Consider the following 18,666-nt stretch of genomic DNA (forward strand, 5'->3'; position numbering starts at 1 on the left):
TGCTCACTACCTCAATTGCTTACCATTCTCAAGCTTTTACGATTGCCCTCTCCAATTTCCTGTCCCTTTAGGAAGTCACGTCTGAATCCACCATCTTCCCTATTGAGCCTAATCTAATTTTTCTTTTGATGAAGATGAATCTAGAAGTTATGTTAGATTTTCTTTTTAATTTTCTACTAAGGACAATGACCCCTCAATATTCCCTTTCTAGCAATTTCAAACGGCATTATCTCCTCTCTGCAAAGGACTCCTGCCGTGCTCAGGGCCTCCTCACCACTGTTCTACACCTCTCTTCCTGCTCCCAACTGATTTGCCAAATGCCCCTCTCCTGCCTGTGGCAGTCACCTTCAAGGCCATCCTTATCTCTCCAAATCTGACTGGGGATTTCCCAGCCTGATTTCTTCCTCTGGGCTCCAAAGCCTAGGGCTCCATTCAGTCCCCTCTCTCCTGGTAACGTTAATGTCCAGTGCATTAACACTGTATTAATTTACCAAAGAAATCTAATACCCTGAGAGAGAGGTTTGCTGCACAGCAGGCTAGGCCACGTTTGACGCGTTTCTGTGTCACGAGGACTTGCCTGCCAGTGTGCTTTGTGATTCTCACGGTGGGACAGACATGTACTAACCACATTTTCATTTTTAAAAGAGACTTTTAAAGTTTTACTTATATTTATGTGTATCTGTGTGCATATGCTAGGTGTGTGAGGTGCCTGTGGAGGCCAGAATAGTGTGTAGATCTGTTGGAGCTAGAGTTCTAGGCAGTTGTGAGTCAGTGTGGGTGCTGGGAACCAAACTTGGGTCTTCTGGAAGAACAGCAAGCACTCTTAACCACTGAGTCATCTCTCTAGCCACAGATTTTAGTTTTTTACAAGAAACTTTTTCTATTTCTGAAAACCCTTCTAGTCCCTGGAATATAGTCCAGGAACTTCAAATTGATAGGCTCCGTTGCCCAGTGGAAGACCCTGCAGATGGGGTCTGACAGTGTGCCAGGCGATAACTCTTGGCCTATGCTGTGGATACTCCTGCCTCTGACTTTGAGCCAGAGTATAATCAGCACTGAAGCTGTACCATGTGCACTTTTAATTGACAAACGATTGGTTCTTAGGCAGAGAAATGCCGTATCTGTATCAAAAGGTAGGAGGTGTATCGAAGCCTGGAACAGTAAGGGAGATCCTGCAGGAAGAAGGCCGCATAGTCCCAAGGCTTCTTTACAATCTAAGTATGCAGATCCAACTACAAACTTCCTGTCCTTAAGTGTGAGGCAGGAAGCAGTTCTAATATCGAGGAATATTTAGATAGAGCAGTGGCCAGACGGAACAGGCTAGGCAAGTGGAGATGGTTTAGTCAATATATCCAGAAATGAAGCTCTAATTGAAGGCCATAGAGGGTTTCACCTCACTGAATAACTTTTGAATCAAATCCTTGTTCACAACACGTGAACGCAAGACTCAAGGGCATCTAGTACCTAATGCTCTTCTTTCTCTCCAAGAATAGTGTGTTGTCTCCTTGGGAAATAGGCATTCATTTTTCTCTCCAAGCAGAGCATCCTTGGGTGAAGCCTTTACAGGTGCTTTGTGGGGACAGTGGAGATGGCTCCTTGAGCTGGTGGGGATACCCCAAAGGACTAAACTTATGCTTACTTAGTATCTGATCTCTTCCTATTAGCTCTAAGGGCTGAATGCAGGGTTTCTTGGCTTTTCTGGGGGCGCACAGGACTTCTGGCAAACCCTTAAGACATTTCCAACTCTAGAATTCAATTGTGTGGCCCTTCATATTTGAAGAATGGCTGTATGTAAGACAATACAGCATCTTGTATCATGCCCTAAGGAAGAGATTGCTCCTTCTCCCAACACTCACTGAAACGGCAAAATCTTTTCCATGTTCACCAAGAATTCTGTGCTGTATCATGGCTTCCAATCAGCTTGGGGACAGAGGCTCAAAATGAATGCCAAGGTACCTATGTGAACTGCAGTTTATATGTAGTGTCCTTGACCTCAGTCCAGCCTCCTGCTAATCCACAGGTGCCTCTTTGGCTTTCTGATGGCCCAATTCAGGGGTATGTTTCCCAACTTTTCCTGAGCCAAACTGCCCCTCCTCCAACACAGCCAGGAAGAAAACATTCTTGTCTCTAAGAACTGAAAAGAATATATATATTCTATTCCATTCTCTACAAAGCCAGACTCATAAAAAAGAATACAAATTACACCTGGCAACTCTTATCAGCTCAGTAAAGAATTGCTACTTTCAACTTTATTGCTTTAAAAAGTATTCTAAGGCTTCCATCTTTTAAAAACAATTTAGACTGAGAAAGGAATTAGATCCATGCTTAGGAGTTGCTGCAGAATCAGCTTGTGAATGATTTGAAAGGGTCACAGTGATAAAGACTGATGGTCTAATTGAGCATATTGAGGCAGTGTAGCTCTTTTTCCCAGTAGATAGCCCCATGTGGGGTCTGGGTCTCTGGAGCTGAAAGCTATACATGGGATACATGGGAGGGCAGGCCTCTGGGGTGTGATGTGACCCAGTGGTGCCAGGAGGGATTGTCTTGCCCCACACATTCCCCTGTATGCTTCATCAGGAGCATCTGATGCTGTGGGTCCCTGGAGCAGCGAGTCTTTGGATGCAAGCAGCTACTTTGCAAGCTCCAGTTTGAACATGGAAATACCCATGAGAGAAAGAGATGAAAACATTGCTAATCAGTCTGGACTTTGCTTTGCTTGTTTCCGAAAAATCATTTGAAGCTGGAGCTGAACAGCAAATGTGTGAGAAATGGCTCCATGCAGCCACCTGCCACCCAAGGTCTGTGTCCCCTGCCCTGGAGTGGAGAAGGACCAAACCATTTGATTGCTCACAGACTCCAGTGCTAAGGTTGGTAGCTGCCCTTGCTAAGCCAGATCAGGGCACAAATGAGCTCAGAAGTGATTTGTTTTACTGTAGATTTGGGTCCTCAAAAGGGATTGTATGACGGCATCCATGTGGCCAAGGGCCTGAAAAAAAGCCTTTCTCGTTCATCTGTGAGACAAGATCGGATAGAACAGCCAGGCTCCCGTGGCCTCCCTTCAGGATACGGACTGAGTGTCAATGGGAGTAAGAGCATGGACAGCCTTATTTGGTTTCTGTGCCCTGCAGGAGGTGGGGAATTATAGATCACTGATTAAAGTCCAAGTATCCATCAGCTAGTACTCATTGGCGGTGCCTGGCTCCACTTTTCCTAGTTGATCTTATTAAACAGATCGTGCCTGCAAGCAGACTCCGTGCCATTTTTCTGCTGAGATTAGCGTTTCCTCATAAATTGTCCACATGTAGCATATTCTCTCTTTTTATTACAGTACATTCCACATCCTGCATAGCCCTAGAACCTGTCTCTATTTCATCTGAAGGAGCCACAAATGTTCTGTAATGAGTCTTCCTGCCCTGGAGGCTGGGAACTAACACTCCTACCCTGTGTCCAGTTTGGACTGGTTATTTATCTCAAACTTGGACAAGAGTGGATGGAGTCAGTCTGATGATAAGACTGGAAAACATTCCACTCTATCGAGTTTACATGCATTGAGTCAGTTATGATTTCTTTTTCCTAAATCAGCATAATCGCTATTCTGAGACCCTTACTGTCCTCCCTCGCTCCATGCTGAACAACCTTTCCCAGGGCCCAATTTTCCTGGATCCCCCATAAATGGATCCCTGTGCTTTTATAAAACTCTAGAAGAAATGTTGGTGAATTGGAAACATGTGACACCAGGTGAGTTAGGAAGGGCTGGCTGCTCAAAAGAGCTTAGTGGGGGGGGACCCTTGAAAAGACCACTGTGGGTCCAAGATTTCTCTGTGGCATCTCAGACCTTGAGAGAGCCAGTAGGGGGAACCATGAGAATAATTTTAGGATTCTGTCTTAGTTCACTTGAATTTTCAACTTGAAGCAGCCTAGAATTGTCTGAGAAGAGACCCTCAGTTGAAGAGTTGTCTACATTAGACTAGCTTGTAGACATGTCTGCAGGGGGTGGTGTCTTCATTGATGTAAGGAGGCCTAGGTCACTGTGGCAGCACCATTCTTGGGTCAGGTGGTTCTGAGCTATAAGAGGGTAAGCATAAACTTGTGAGCGAGCCACCAAGAAGATTCTACCGTGGTCTGTGCTTCAAGTCCCTGCCTTGCCTTCCTGCCTTGGCTGCTCTCCTTGATGGAAGTATGAACTGAACAAACCATTTCCTCACACAAGTGGCTTTGGCCAGAGTGTTCTGTTGCCACCAAAGAAACCAAGATAGACATTTTCTGTGAAGAAGAAGTTCTGGAGACAAGACTAAATCAAACAGAGTATCTGGGCCTCACTCTTAGACTCTGTCAAAGACAGCAAGAATCTGGGGGTACCGTGGCTCCAGGCAGTTCATAATACCTGCTCTTTCCAGTTGCCTTGTTGTTCTGGACTTGGCTTCTGACACTCAGGACTCACGGTGGCTGCTTAGCTGGTTTTCTTGTAAACGGGCTCCTCCGTCAATGAAACCAACCATCATCGCCCATCACTGACTACTGCAGGTCATGTTTTCAGTGGGTGACATTGCACAGGGAGAACTGTTCCTAAACAGTGGGTTGCTATAATGGCAGCAGCGAGTCTCTGAGCTAGCTCGATGTCTGTCCTTGGGAGAGTGCCAGGCCTTAGGCTCCATGGGGGGAATGTTCTCAAGTGGTAGAGTTAGGTTTTTAAAAGATGCTAATTGCTGACATGCTTTCATTATCCCAGGCTGCCAGTGTTGGGAGGGGGGGTGCCTAGATAAGTGGCCAACAATTAACGCACACATAAATTATCAGTGCCATTTGTACTTGGTAAAATAAACCCTTAGCAATGGATCTGGAAAGCATCCATGCGGAGTTCTTTCCACCCCATTTACTAGTCCTAGAGGCCAAGATAAAGGGAAACAGGCTCACACCTAAGAACACCAGTGGAATAATGGTCCTGAGCTTGTGAGAACCAATTAGCCTGGAGGATGAAGGCACTGCTGCACATAATGGCTTTGCTTCGAAACGAGACAGGCAAACAAACAGGAGAATAAACAAAAAATGCCTTAGTTTGTTTCCACTGTCGTGGGACATGGGTGAGGTTTGCAGGATAATATACTTTCTCAGACGATTGTTTTAGCCTTCTGGGGAGCCATGTGATGGAGGTTTGAGCATACAGACTCAGGCTAGCATTCTAATCCATTCTCTGCTAAACATCCTTCAAAAGTCGAGTCTACATAGAACTCTGTTTTTCAACATGAAATGGGTACCTGTGTAGATTGTTGAGAACAAATGATGTGTATGGGATATGAAGTCGAGGAGATGTTGCATTGAAGTGTCCCAGAGGAGGCTTAGAAGCAGGCTCCCACTGGCCTTAGAAATGCCTCAAACTTGGTTCTGTTTAACAGTATAAGGACACAAGTGTGTCCAGGTTGGAGGTGCATCCTACAGTGTCCCGAGCACCGGTGTTCTCTTGCTTCCATATGGAATTGATCCTCATCACCACATAATTAAGGGACAGCTGTCGACCCTCTCCAGCCTCAGTCTAGGCACGGTGCCTGATACTTGCCATTTCTGCTATGCTCAGGAACTGCTTTCTGCCCAGAGCCTGCTAGGGAGCCCAAAGCTGGAACTTTGCCAGAATCTCTTTCTCTATGGAGTCTGTGGATCAGTGTGGCCAGAATGGAATTGACATGTCTCATTTCTGAGTGGGCCCACAGGATGGCGTGTTGAAGTCCTGTGTCCTATATACTGTAGTATTGTTGCAATTGGCCATGGGAAAAAAAAATAAACAAACTGGAGGTTCACATCAGGCTGCTGCTTACGAGCAAGGAGACATAGTCCTATCCACACTTAACCTTTCCGGAGAGGGGGGGAGAACAATTGCTCTCTGCTCTTTTAGCCAGGGTCTACCTATGACATCATACATTCACCTCCAAAGGACATGTGGGTGTCAATGTGTATGTCCATGCAATCTATACATATATGGGCATGTGTCTGAACACTATGCCCCTTCCACTGTCTGTCTGTGTCACCCTCCACCTCTGTTCCCTTTATCTGTTCCCACCATCTTCTGCTGCCTCTCTGTGATCAAAAGGGATGGAAGAAAATAAACCTGATCCCTTTGAAGTCCCATCTCCTCATTTTTCCCCCCTAAATTTTGTGTTTGCTGGTCTTGACAAGACACACTAGCCAGGCACATGGATTCTTGTCAGCTTGGCAAAGCTTTGCAGGATTCATGACAATGCAGCAGGACTATCTGCATTGGGCCCCTGTGGCAAACCCTCTGTGTTCATTGAGACCTAGGGACTGACTAGGTCCATATGTAACTCCTGTAGTTACTTAGGTCTCTGTCCTGCTTTTTCTTAAGGCTGGTACCAACACCATGGTTGTTAGCTCCAGGGAGAAACCTAACAAACTTGCCACTTGATGGAGGTAAATGAGAAAGTTATCTCTGGGTACCAGACTATATCACCTATACCCCTCAATACACACCTGCAGGATATAGGAGCTGCCATCAACTTACCTGGTTGAGCCTGCTCTTCTCTGTAGATGCCTGTGGTGCCATGTCGCTGGAGAATCCCATGCTGGGCAAGAGAGGGGAGGTACCATGCTAGGCTTCTCTGAGGCCTCTGGGAATGTGGAGGAGACATCACCTACCAATTTGCAAGGCTACATACATTGTCTTCCTCCCCTCCAAAGCACGATTTGACCCTGTAATGGCAGACACATGGCATTTAGTGGAGTATTAAGACAGATGTCAAGGCATGAATGACTGTTCTTGTCTGTTGAGTGAAGGAAGGTAGGAAGGAATTATGCACTTGGAAGAGAGTCTGGAATGATGATGGAAAAGACCCTGGGATGACTACAAGGCAGGAGAAGCAGGAGGAAGGAAATAGGAGGACTTTTGCAATGACTGGTTGTGGTGGTGGTATTGTGTTCCCCAAAATATTGTGCACCCTAATAAACTTATCTGGGGTCAGAGAACAGAACAGCCACTAGATATAGAGGCCAGAAAATGGTGGCACACGCCTTTAATCCTATCACTTGGGAGGCAGAGATCCATCTGGATCTCTGTGAGTTTAAAGCCACACTGGAAACAGTCAGGCATGGTGACTCACACCTTTAATCCTAGGAAGTGATGGCAGAAAGCAGAAAGGTATATAAGGCGTGAGGACCAGGAACTAGGCTGGTTTAGCTTTTAGGCTTTCAGCAACAGTTCAGCTGAGATCTATTCGAATGAGGACTCAGAGGCTTCCAGTTTGAGGAAACAAGATTAGCTGAGGAATTGGTGAGGTGAGGAAGCTGCGGCTTGTTCTGCTTCTCTTCTCTTCCAGCATTCACCCCAATACCTTGCTCCAGGTTTGTTTTTATTAATAAGAGTTTTTAAGATTCGTGTTACAACTGATCATATATTGAGCCCCTTCCAGAATTGGTAAAATAACATGTAAAGCCATTTAATTCTTAACATCACCCCAGGCTAGAGCTGTTCATTTCAGATTGGGATCCCAGAAGCAGACTTTGAGAGGAGAGGATCAGATGACAATTATTTATGAAGTATTCCTAGAGGAATTCAGACAAGAAAACCAGCAGGTTCTTGGAGGGGTGGAACAGGGACATGAAGGATGCCAAGTGTCGTAGTTGTGACCTCATTCTGTAGCTGGATTCTGGGATAGCTGTGATGACAACGAAGGACATCCCCGCAAGAGAGAAGAGAGCTGGGATCTGCATCTGTGTCAGCCTGAGTTCTTGTTCAGGGTACAAATTCCCATGTAATCATGGGCGCCAAGTACAGTTCTGGCAGCCTGAGCCTTGGGTGTTGGTGGCTGAGAATTAACACACAGGGCGTTTGGGTGATCAAAAATCCCACTATGGTGTGAGAGGCTTTAGGCAGAGTACCATAGCATGGTTGGCACTCAAGTGCTATGGGTCACAAAAATGTGCTTGGAGAGGTGACGCAGATCACCAGGGAGCACACAGCAAAGGGTCCTCTGTACCATGCTTGCTCCGTGATGAAAGAAGGACTCGTTTCTATCTGCCACAGACATCTATGGGAGGAGAAGGGAGAGGCTGGCACTTGGAAGGGGAACCAGCAGTGATAACAGGGACCCTGCCCTCTGGGAGCAGCTAGGACTCATCCCACAGAGCCGGCAGCTCTCCACTATTTGCCAAGGGAGGCAAATGTGGCTTTGCTCCGTCTACAGTAGCTGCCCTTTCTTACCGCCTGTCCCAGTCTCTGTGTGAGCTGTACCCTCTGAAAAAAAGGATGTATCTGAGTGCTATTTATCTCACGTGGGAAAAAGAGGCTTAACAAATTAGCTGTTGCTTAATTGGTGAGGGAAAGTAGGACAGGAAAGTTGGCCAGCCATCCTGAGGGGTTTCCTAATCAATTCTCTCTGCCAGGTTCTTCAGTGCCTGAGTCAGAGATCAGGTAGGAAGACATCTTAGGGGATCCGTGTTCCTACACACTCCCTAGGACCTCCCAGCAATTGACCATGGTCATTGGCAATGCTGGCACCTCTCAGCCGCAAAATGCACCTGTCCCTTCCTATTCAAAGAGCTGCAGGTTCTATGGGAGAGATCTCAGGGTCAAGGTGCAGGCTGGAGCTTGGAAACCACTAGGATGTTATGCAGTTGGCTGCTCTCAGTGAATTAGAACCCTCTGTAGTGAGGCCAGGGCCTGCTGTTTTAAAAAACCTTTTAGGGGCTTCTTACTTGCAGCCTGACTTGGGAATCATTACATGGAGTTATGTCTCTCACCCATGGTTGCTCTCCAAGTCACTCCTAACTTCTCAAGCCACTGTTGACACTGACAACATTGTGGTACTTCTGATGGGCCTCTTTACCCTGAGGCAGCCTATTTGCCTTACCTGGAAAGGTAGAAAACCTTTCTTCTGCTGTGTTTATCTTCTCTGATTGCTAGAACCATCCATTCACTGTAAATCCACCCTTAGATGCTGCAAAGAGTAAGTTGGACTCTTCACAAGACAGTTCTTCCTTTGATTAGACACCTTCATTGTCCTGTCCAGGGAGGGTTCCTTGTTACTTACGCGGCTGTTGGCTTAAACTGCCTCACTTCATGACTGACATGCAGGGTATGGGTCCTTCCATTGCTGGGGTGCCTGACTTAGATCAGCACCAAGGGTAGACCCAGCGCCCCTACTCTCAGTCTTTAGTCTTAACTGTACTGCATTCAGATTTTAGCTCAGCATTTGCTATTTGAGTTTTGAGTTCAGTCTCACTGGCCTGCCCCTGTTGAGACTTTGTTTAGCATTCCAGCCTTTGGGACCTTCAGAGATCCTCCAAACTCTGTGTCCTATGCTCATTCGATATGCAAGTTGCTGATGTAACAAATGAACATGAAGGGAATTCTGAAAGGTTAGGGATTAAATTCGGCAAGGGCCCAGCACTGTGTTCACAGTGTTTAGATCGCATTCCTGTACTTTTTTTCTCATCACCATGGTATTAGATATCTAAAGACATCTGTGGCAGTCTGCATGTTGAGAAGAAGGGGCTCTAGGCTGGGTGGGCAAGACTCTACCCTAAGGTGCTCTCCATTCACCACTCATAGTTCAGAGTCCTCAAGAGACACTGGCTCTTGGATCCCATAAGCTTCTCTTGAGGCAGCCCGGCTCTCCAGGCTTGCAAAATGGGATGAGAAGTGTCTCAGGGTATAGCACCATGGTGCACAGAAGCATTTGGCCTCTTTGAGGCTCATTTTCTTCTGAGGGTATAAGCCAGTACCCAGAGCCTCCTTCCTGAGGTGGTCAGGGATCTGTTTATCCCAAGAAATGTAATGTTAATTGGGTAAGGCTCACATGACCAAAGGATACAGGATAGATGTGGATAGCTGTGAGAAAATGGAAGCATGAGGGTGAACCTCTAGAGGACTAGAGTGACCATATTCTTATCTCAGTTTCCTGTGAAAGTTGTGGGACATTTATGAACCTCAGTCTCTGAATTTCCCTCTTTCTGGCCTCAAGGGTTACATCATTTTGCACAGGAGAGCAGCAAGTGTTGTCTGTGCTTTATACGTGGCTTCACTAGACAAATGATAGTGGTTCATCTTTTCATTGCCCAGTACTGTCTCATTCATAGGATATAGACAGGCCAATCTGTGTTCTCCAGTCCCGAGTGGTTCAGAAAAGCTTTGTGCCTGTACTTGGCATCCTGTGAGGTTGTCTGTTAAGGGCTGATGGGCTCAAACTCTCCTGGGCTCTTTGTGGTCTCTATATTCATGATCTACTGTGTTCTCCAAGCACACTGTCTGTTCCCATGTAGCAAGGGCCTGATGGAGCTCTGTGCTCTGATACCATGGGTGCCTCAGCACCACACAGGACCAAGACCTTGAGAACGTTGCTAGGCACACACTGGCTGGGTCAGAGGTGTAGGCTCTGACGTCACTACATCTCCTTTGTTAAGAACAATCACCTCTCTGTGCATACTGATAAGAAAATGTAAATTTGATATATCAATAATTTGATATATCAATAAGTTTGCAATGAGAATTTTTACCTGATATACATTTCCAAATGTGATTTTAAAACATCTGTCTTCTATGAATGTAGAGAAACATATTTGCATGACATGACTGTAGAAGCTTCTGGAAGGGGCCACTTCAGACAGCTTCCAGTGGATGAATCTGGAGGAATAAATGGCGAGTTATTACTACATTAACAATTTGTTTAAAATGAGAAAGTATTATGGAGTGAGTTTAATTAAGCATCTTAATTTGTCTATATTTTTAAAATCAAATGAGTAATAAAAATTACATTGCCAGAATGTTTAAAAAAAAAGTAAAAAGAAAAGGAGTCAATCTGAAAGCTCTTTCCCAGGTTCATAGATGGCTTGGCACAATGCCTGGTGCTCAGCAAGCTCTTGGCACATGCTCGCCATGAGCATTCTTACAGGACATGCTTACAAATCATCAATGCCTTCCAGTTCTTTCAGTCTGCTGGCTTTCTAATTCAAGGAGAGTGAAAGTACCCATAAACACACACATGAGAGCCAGGCATGGTGGTGCATGACTATAATCGTAGGCCTTGGGAGTTGGAAGTGGGAGGATCAGGAGTTTGAGGCTAGTCTTGGGTACACAGTGGATTCTAGATTAGCCTTTGCTATATAAGACCCTTCCTTAAATAAAAACAAACACAAACAAGCCCATGAACAAACAAGCTCAAAGCTTGCAAACAAGACAAGGAACGGGATTTTATCTGCTGCCGTCTCTCACGTATTCATATGTCAGGCTGTGTTGATTGAACGCCTGCTATATGTTGGTGTCAGAGCAAAGTTGTGGAACCCAGCTGTGGTCTGAGAGCTGTAGACCTAATCTTGAGGAGTCCCCACCCAACCCTGGCAGAGAAAGTAGGTAACAAGAAGCAATAAAGTGGTGACCATTCACACACAACAATGGCAAGTACTGTTCCAGAGCAGTGCTGAGAGAATGTTGGCCATGGGCCCACCCTCAATAACTGGGAAGAACCCAGCTCTGTGGATCCTAAAAATAATGTGAAGCCACACTGCAGTTTAGCTAGTGTCTTCTGTTTTCCTGGTGTTGCTCAGCACGGCTGGATGGACTGCCATAAATCCAGTATGTCAGTTTCCTAGTTCTGTAGTTTTGTTTAATGATAATGCTATCCTTACATGCTGTTTTGGAAAGGGGTTTACATGCATTCTTGGGGAAGGGAGGATTTGACTGTACCTGTGGTCTGTGACTTGTGTAGCACTGACAAGGGTCTCTAACCTTCCTCCTGGCCAGCGCAGGAGAGCGTGGAAGGATGGCAAAATCAGATAACCGAATTCAGATGGTGTCCGTTGTGGCCAAGGCAGCCAGAGTAGGCCCCAGGGGGATGGCATATTTTGTGAGGAAAAGATTCTGCAAAAACAATGTTTATAGAACCTCATCCCAGCCATCATCTTGTGTGTCTGCCAGCTTCTGCCTTGCTTCTGTTCATGTACATTCTTTTTCTCTCTGCAGGCTGTGGAGACCAACCTGGCTTCCAAGGACAGCCACTGGGTCTTTGTGAATGAGGTAAGAGCCCCAGAATGGTGATGGGCGTGGGCTGCCCTGTCCCAATGCCCCATGGAAAAACTCAGAACAATCCTTTCAAGTCTAATCTTGACTTAAGGCCTAGAATGGATCCTGGAGTTCCATTTTGCCAAGGCAAGAGGTCAGAGAGCTGGCTGGCCTGCCAAGGTGCTGACCTGGAGCAGGTGGGATCCAGGAGAAGAATCCAGTCCATGTGAACCTCGAATTTCAGAGAAGCAGTTTCCGAATTAGGTAAAGGGGATGAGGTGAGGTTGATGGTCAATAAGGAGCCAGGCCCTGGGAGATGAGGTCAGGTTGTAAAATAAATACAGATGGCAGGACAAAGGGATATGGAGAGGATAGAGGCCCTATCTCATGCAGAATATTACAAGTGTGTGAGAGAGTTATGTGAGTGTCTGAGTGTAAACAGGAGTGTATATGTTTCTAAGTGTTATATGTGTGAAAATGTAATGGTTTACATGAAGGCATGTACATATGTGTGAGGAGTGTTACACATATGAGTACATGGTATGGTATAACAGAGTATGTATGTGAATTGTGTACATGTGAATGTTAATATATGTCTATATTTATGTGAGTGTATGTACAAATATCTATATGTGCAGGTGTGTACTGTGAGAGTATGTATAGGTTTGTGAGTGTGGATATGTGAATGTGCATGTGTGAATGTATGTATCTGTATATAGTGTGAATTGTTTGTGCATGTCAGCATATTTGAGTATGTATGTGTATGAACTGTGTGCCTCTGTGTGTGCATATGTGAGTTGTATGTGTGTGTGAATATATGTATGTGGGTGTGTATGCATATATGAATTTAGAGTGCACATCTGTATAGTTGGGAGAGTATATGTATATGAATAATACATGTGCATGTGTATATGCTTATGAGTGTACAGATGCATGTATGGATGTATAAGTTTGTGAGAATATATGTATATGCCATTTGTATATCCATGTGAGTGTACAGGTGTACGTGAGTGTGTGTGTGTGTGTGTGTGTGTGTGTGTGTGTGTGTGTGTTTGTGTGTAGTCAGCAGGTGAATACATAATGTACTCATCAAAAAAAGGTTACTAGGAAGTACCTTTAGGTCTCATCAACCCATGGGTTTGGCTTCAGGGGTAAATGGGAGCATTGGGGGCTTTACCTGTTCACTCTTTAGAAATTGTATCCTGCTGGTTTATGATGAAACTCTTGCACAGGGTGACCTGTCGTCACGTGCCCCCAGCTTTTCTGAAGAACCCTTTCTGCCCACACACTCTTTCAGGAAGCAGGGCTAGGGTAGCCTGTGTGACTTCCACATGCTGTTCACTGAGAGCAGACCTGTAAATGTTTCCTGGTTTTGCTTTCAGTGAGGGAATACAGCCTTCAGCCGCTCCTAAATTAGCTGATCAATTTCTAATGGCTTCATTTTGGAAGATCCAGGGTTTATTATGTGGGTAATTTCTTCTTTTATGATGTGTATTTCTTCATTAGCTCAGTGCGGATATGGCTGAGATCCATTTTGGGGGGCTGCTTTAATAATGGCGCAGGTAGCATCACACACTAGCTGCTTGCCAGGCACACTGCTGATGGTTTTCCTCTATGAGTTCACATCTTATGGGCTCCCTGTCTACACGGGCCAGCTAGAGACACAAGGTGCTGCCCATTCCCCTTGGGGCGGTTCCATAACTGTGCTGGTAAAATTAGGAGAGGGGATGTGACCGCCCCCACCCTGCTTTTCAGAACCTGGTTGAGGCTCCATTGATCCTCAGCACGTTTTGATTCTCTGAGCTTTGTTGCTCCTCTGCAGGCTCTTCAAAGCCCAGTGTCCTTTGTTCTGGTGAAAGGAAGCGTCCCACGTGTGTCCCTGAAGTCAAATGTCTGGCGCTGGTTTTCCTTTTTGGATGACTCCTCCACAGTGAATAGCCAGTGTTTCTCCGTGGCCAGGCTTCAGAAACCTACTATTTTACATTTTAAAGATTTTCACTCCCCTCTTCTGCATCCCCACCCATCCCCAAGGTGCCCTGTCCTTCCAGCCTGACTCCCTCTCCAGGGCTGGTCTTAACTTCAGATCCCAGAGTGTGAGGTGCTTTGGGGTACTCCCTACTCCCAGGCACCCAGGTATTTTGGAGGCTTCTTGAATGCAGAGCTTAGACTTACCAGGGGACGGGTATAGAAAGGGCACCTGTAGAGCCAGCACAGAACAGCCACAGGAGGAAGTCTGCGCCGCACCACAGAGAATACTTACCTTGGCTGGCCAGAAAGTGCAGCTTGATCTGAGAGTTCTGAAGTAGACATGTCTTTCTTCAGAAGTGAGGGGATTTGAGGACCCCCTGCTCCCTTCTATCTTGCTTCCTTCTCTCCATGAAGGCTCTTTCTCTTGAGAGGCACAGGCCAGCAGCCAGAATTTCCTGATTACTGGGACATGCCAGGAGCTTGTCAATCAGTTTGCAATTGTTACGTCCTTTACTGCTCACCAATAGTCCCACTAGGCAATTATTGTCATCTTTATTTTACAGATAAGGAAACAGAAGTTTCCAGAGTTGAATCAATTCCTCAAGGTCAGGCAGAGATTATGTATTGCCTATGAGATACTTTTATGCCCATTTTTTTTTTGTGTGTGTGTGTGTATACACATTTTTGCCCAGGTGGGTGAGTATGCACATGGGTATGTGCTTATGGAGGCCTGAAGTTGATGGTGGGCACCAGCCACTATTGCTCTTCCACCTAATGTATTGAGGAAGGATCTCTCAGTCAAACACAGACCTCACTGATATGACCTGTCTAGCCAGCTTGCTCTAGGAATCCTCTTTCGGCCTTCTGAAGCAGGAATTACAAAGTGGCCTGCCATGGCCACCCAGAATTTGCCTGTGTTTCTGGAGAATTTGCACAGCAGATGCTTTAATCCCTGGGGCATCTCTACCTTCCTGCCTGTAGAATTCTTTGTGAAGATCGTCCAGCTCCAAAGCCCTGTCTGTTAGTGACACTGCTGTGCTAATGGCTTTGGCAGAGAACCAGAACTTGGGGTCAGAGTCTGGTTCTGAAAAGCCAGTCAGCAGGGCTCAGGTATACATGGCAGTGGGAACACTCTTTGGCTGACCGTTGACCCCAGCACATGGACATTCTTAAAGACTCCAATCCAAAGGTAGAGACTCTGCTGAAGTCTTGACCCCAAATTCTGATGTAGCATATGGTTAATGACAGAGATGGTCTCTAAATGACATCTCAGTTCATCCACTGGGCCAGCCACATGGAGAGTGTTATTTACTGTTTAAGCATGGTCCCCCCCCCAAAAAAAAAACCAAAGCCCTAGTATTCTCATAGTGTTGTAGCATTTTAAGCATTGCAGAACTTAAGCTAACCAATACAGAGCCACAGACAAATAGTTTTCAGTTGCTGTTCTTTGTACTGTGTGTGGTGACTAGTAATAAAACAAGGAAAACACTTGGAAAAGTCAAGGAGCAGGCATTTGGTGAAAGCAGGCACTTTCCAACCTCAACTCTGGGACTTGGTGTGTGTGTGTGTGTGTGTGTGTGTGTGTGTGTGTGTGTGTGTGTACAGGTCTGTATGTGTACAAGTACACATGCATATTTGTGGATGTACATGTGAAGGCCAGAGGCCAATTTCAGGTGCTGTTCCTCAGATGCCATTCACCTTGATTTTTTGGGGGGCAGGGTTTTGTACTGGCTTTGAGCTCACCAAGCATGCTAGACTGGCTGGGTAGTGAGTCCTAGGAATCCATCTGTCTCTGCCTCCTCGGTGCCGGGCTTACAAGTGTGCCAACATCCTTCTGTGTTTCATTTGCTTCATGCATTTTTGTGGATCTAGGGTAAACAGTCAAGGACACATGTTTTTGTTTGTCTTCTTTTTATGGTGGTTTTCTTAATGCATCTACTTGTTCACTGGTGAGGATTGTTGCACATTACAAGTCTGTTTTTTGGCTTCTGAATTTGTGCACTTCTCTGGGCGATTTAGTGATTCTCTGGCTCTACTATGAGACACTGGTGAGCAGATGTAGTTTTGGCATAAAATGCATTTTTATTGATTGATTAAGTTATAAGAACATGTGGAAAGTGAAACAAATCATTAGACAAAGTGGCTAGTATACTGTGAGCCCCTTGAGGACATGGCCAGATCTAGCTTATCAATGAGTCTTCAATGCCCTATAGAAAAGACCTTGTTTACAAGTTGGATTGAAGGTGGGTCGATCTATGTAGTGAAGAGCAAAGTGTATTGATGAGCACTTCACAGTCTGTATCAGAGAAAGAAAGCAACAATTAAAGAGCTGAGCCTCAGAGATGGAGATGCCAGTTCAAGCCAGCTGAGCCTGGATGTGTTGGGTGGCCTCTGGAACCTTTGTATCAGGCTGGAGTGAGAACCTTTTCTCTATTTAGATTTATCAGATCTGAGAAGTCTTCATGGTTTGTCGAAATACACATGGTGTCCTTAGTGCTGGCTAGACTATGGACAGAGGATAGTGCCTTTCCAGGAAGCTTCATCCTGGCAAGAGACATGTACTTTGTGGTGTGTTCTCTTGGGAACTTTTTGTAGGAAATTCTATGGATTGTGCAGTGTGAATTTCAGGGTTCCGAAGGACTCCATGTGATGGGGAAGGTAATGGCTCAATCTGATGCTTGACAGCAGACTTCTTTGGATACACTCTTGGAGACATACAACCATTACAGAATTGGATGGAAATGGTTTAAGATGTTTAAGAAACAATGTAGATGCTCAGTGATGGTGGGTGGTCAGGGCCCAGGAGGAGGTAAGTTTTCAGAAGTGGGGGAGGGCATAGTCAGCAGGCCATTAACATTACTCTCCCACTGTAGCATACACCAATGACCTACACAGCCTTGCCCATTCTAAACCTTGTTCTTAAGCTCTAGACCCAGAGACCAGCTATTTTCCTCATCCTCCCTCCCCCCACATACACACAACGTAGGATTTTATTTCCCATCTGAAGTTCAGTGTGACTGTCTCAGAACTCCTTGTCCTCCTCCAGACCTGTTTCTTGCTAGTGTTCCTGACCTCGGACAGCAAGTCACGCTCTGGCTGACCCCAGCGGTAGGGAGTTGCTCACATTATATCGCCTGCACAGCCTGCTGCAGGATGACCCTTCCCCACCTTCCCACTGTTTTTTACTTACCATTCTTCCATGGTGTCCCAGCTCATGCCTGCAGGGGGCTGGTGGCTTCTGGTATTTCCCTTCCTGGCTCTAGGCCTCCCTAGGACTTTTCTGTCTACTGTTTGTGCCCTTCCCAAATCTCATACCATCCTGAATTCCTCAGAGCTCTGCATTGTTAGCGATTGATGCATATGTCCATCTCCCTAACAGCCTGTGAGTGAGGGCCCGGATCTCATTCCTATCTCTTTCCTGAAAGATTCTAGCATGAAGGGCTCACCTGAGGAGGCATTTCTGCTTAAACCGCCTACCTATCTATTGCTTGCTCACCTTGACTCTTCTTGTCGGATTGCCTAAATGAGGAGGAAGAGACATTGATGAAAATCCCAGTCTTTCATGGCCCCAGGAGACTATGATAATTTTCTCCATGAGCTACAGCTATCAGGTCCTCTTGTTGCATTGTAGCTATTTTTTCTGTATTTTTATTGTAGCCTGTATTATGATCACAGGTGAAGCAGTGTTTCATTAGAGGTCCATCAAAGCTCCCTTTGCCTTGGACCAGGTCTCTGGCAGGCAGAAACCACTGGTGAAACTCCTTACAGAAACTGCAATTAATACACTGGGGGAAATGTGTTGTTGATTCATGGGAGTTTGTGGGAATGGATTCTATCATCAAAGGGTGAATAACTTAAGAGCTAAATAGTGTGGCCAGGTACTTGGAGCAGAGGCAAGTGGATCTCTATTAGCTTGATGCCAGCCTGGTCTACATAGTGAGTTCCAGGCCCGCCAAGGTTTCATAGTGAGACCCTGCCTCAAAACAAACAGACAGACAGACAGTTAAATAGTTAGAAATAGGGATCTCTCATTCAGGCTTGCTGCGGCTAGTGCACACCACGCTTTTCCATGTACAGTGCGGTGAACACTGTCTGCCCCATGCACTTGATCTCACCAAACAGCTTATGTGCTTTTGATCTCACATGCTCACCTTCACAGGAGCAGGTGATGGACAGACGGGTGGCACTGCGACAGTCTCCAAAGGAAGTCCTGTCTGTGGAGCTGCTTCAACTAGACCCTAAGAGAACTTTACACTCCAGCAGATGTCATATCAGCACGTGGGCCTTCTCGGTGCTCTCTCCCTAGAATATTGTCTATAGTTTTCCCTCAGGCCCTATGCCCTTTCACTGGTTGCTGATCCACATGAGGATCTATGGAGCAATGAAGAAGAACTCTAAACTTTCTGACTGCCCTACCCAGAACCTATATGGAGTGTAAACATGTTACAATGAGATTCCACTACACTTGGTTACTGTGGGAATGATGCCAAGAGTAAGTGAAGACAGCAATAAGAACACATGAAAGCAGAGCCCTGGCTTTAAGATTTGGAGATATTTATAACCCCTGTCTGTCTGGGATGCACAGACAAGGGGGTTATAATTGTTTTCTTCCTTTCATTTGGAAGATTTTAATTCTGTTTGAACATTAAGTCCCTGTGCTGTTTGCCATCTTTAATTTTAATTTCTCATCCCTCAAA

General features: G+C 45.7%; 1 protein-coding gene across 2 annotated transcripts in view; it reads left to right on the top strand.

Moving 5' to 3' along the window:
* The window catches only part of Grid1 (glutamate ionotropic receptor delta type subunit 1), a 721,704-nt gene that overhangs the window by 414,746 nt on the left and 288,292 nt on the right, over positions 1-18,666 (top strand). For both annotated transcript variants that reach the window (XM_015995614.3, XM_006976687.4), the window contains exon 5: positions 11,963-12,016. In XM_015995614.3, the coding sequence (XP_015851100.1) occupies positions 11,963-12,016 (54 nt within the window). The remainder of the gene's footprint in view (positions 1-11,962; positions 12,017-18,666) is intronic.

The sequence above is a fragment of the Peromyscus maniculatus genome, chromosome 9, assembly GCF_049852395.1.
Source record: "Peromyscus maniculatus bairdii isolate BWxNUB_F1_BW_parent chromosome 9, HU_Pman_BW_mat_3.1, whole genome shotgun sequence".
NCBI classification, from domain to species: domain Eukaryota; kingdom Metazoa; phylum Chordata; class Mammalia; order Rodentia; family Cricetidae; genus Peromyscus; species Peromyscus maniculatus.